Source organism: Aphanomyces astaci, assembly GCF_000520075.1.
Source record: "Aphanomyces astaci strain APO3 unplaced genomic scaffold supercont1.618, whole genome shotgun sequence".
NCBI lineage: Eukaryota > Oomycota > Saprolegniomycetes > Saprolegniales > Verrucalvaceae > Aphanomyces > Aphanomyces astaci.
In genome coordinates, this window is record NW_009798881.1 from 1 (window position 1) to 1,990 (window position 1,990).

Here is a 1,990-nt window from a genome sequence, read left to right on the forward strand (position 1 = left end):
TGGCACCGCATGCACAGCACACAGTTCTTGACCTTCTTCCGCTTCGGGCCACCCGTTCCTCGCGGCTTCTTCCACGATGCACATATGATGGAACTTGGACGAACACATGTTGCACTGTCGGAGGGTTGGGCCGTCGTCGGCGCCGCACACTGAACACGTTTCCATGACACCGCAAATTGCAAAATGGCCACCATTAAAAGTTCCCGACCAATAGGGTGTCGTACAGAGTAAAACCCACCAATGGCGACGAACTTGCTGTCCCATCGCTCCTTCAACTTGATTGCGTGATCACAACGGCTGCAACGTCAAAGATTTGGGCATAGCCTCCGGCCGACTTCAAACAATGGGTCGCTAATGCACACGGCTTCGGCGACAGCAGAGGTCGGGACGGCGCCGGCGGTAACGGGATCGCGGCAAAGATTTGGGTATAGCCTCCGGCCGACTTCAAACAATGGGTCGCGAATGCACACGGAGTCGGCGACGGCAGAGGTCGGGACAGCGCCGGCGGTAACGGGATCGCGGCAAAGATTTGGGCAAAGCCTCCGGCCGACTTCAAACAATGGGTCGCGAATGCACACGGAGTCGGTGATGGCAGAGGTCGGGACGGCGGGGGAGTCGCGCGTCGGGGGAGTTGGGCGGCGGAGGAGTCGGGACGGCGGCTGCTCACAAGGACCTGTAGAATATATAAGACATCACACACACTGCACACATCACATACCTTGGCGTCAACGGCGCAAAGCGGCAGATCGGAACCACTTGATCGGTTGCTGGCAAATTCGAAAGTGAGAGAACTTCCTTGCACAAAATTTAAAATTCAAACTTTGAGCCAATCAGCGAGAATGGAGACTGTTGCACTCTACATACTGCTTAGGGAAATACATAACTGTTTTCATTGGCTGAACCATCCATCTGTTCCATTACAGACGTTGACAAATTTTTATAGTTCTCTGCGGGAAAAGAAATATTCGTCTTTTTCTGATTGGCTCCTGCCACCCTGCGAATCGCAGAATCCTTCACTGTTGAAGCAAATACAATGACTTTTGGCATTTTTCATTTTATTATTTGATCTGCCAACCTGCTAATCGCAGGTTGGCAAAGTCAAGTATACTTAAGAATACACTTGATTAAAGTATTGGACTCTCCCCACACGTCCGGGTTAACAATATACCTTGTTCTACACACCTTCGTCTGTGCACCCCGGTACAGTACATGTGATGATCCTACGTCACTATGCATAAAGATGGAGATTATCTATAACTTGTTCGCTCCCACGCGCCTCTGATCGACCTCCACTTCATGTGGGCTCTATTCGACGTGCCAACAACAAAAAAAGGGTTGCACCAAGTCAACAGATCTGGCCAATTACTAGTACAAGTCAACAGATCTGGCCAATCATGGTTGAGGATTCGAACCCCACAATGGACCCATTTCAGGGATTCTGGTATTAAGTTCCGGAGTTTTCCTCAACCCTATAAAGCTTCAGAGGTTATTTTAAGGATAAAGATAAATACTCATCTCCGAAATCTCCCTATTCCTGAAATTGTCTTCGTTCAATTGTGACCAGGAAATTTGGTTCGTAAATTTGAAATTCTACCTTTAGCAACCTCGGAGTTTTTTTTTTGTTTCAAAATTCCGAGCGACATGCATTACAAGAATTACTACGGTTACGATTTTGATTGGTACGATTTTGATTGGTGCAAATCGTTGATTTTGATTCAGGTTAACGCTAATCGAAACTGAGTTATGGTTGGCCAAATTGACCAATATTTTAGCCAACGAGAGCAGTGTTGCAGCTTTGAGTACAGCACAGCAGCAAATTTTTAACGATCATACACTACGCAACTGACTACAGTAACTCACTGTACCGAGTAACTTGCACTGGGCGCCCAGTGAGAACTAAGTATAACGATCCACCGCCGCGGCAGCGCAGCGCCGCATCGAGTAGTACATCCTAATCTACACCTCACGGGGTAAAAATTAAAGAAAACAA

The 1,990-nt window shown here is 47.9% G+C and overlaps 1 protein-coding gene across 1 annotated transcript; it reads right to left on the bottom strand.

Moving 5' to 3' along the window:
* Window positions 1-271: 271 nt before the first annotated feature.
* On the bottom strand, window positions 272-767 carry H257_19452 (hypothetical protein; the record flags this gene model as incomplete). The annotated part of the gene is made up of 2 exons (XM_009848595.1): window positions 272-673; window positions 719-767. Coding segments are annotated over 2 exons (451 nt in total), but the record flags the coding sequence as incomplete, so codon positions are not given.
* Between the last annotated feature and the right edge of the window lie 1,223 nt (window positions 768-1,990).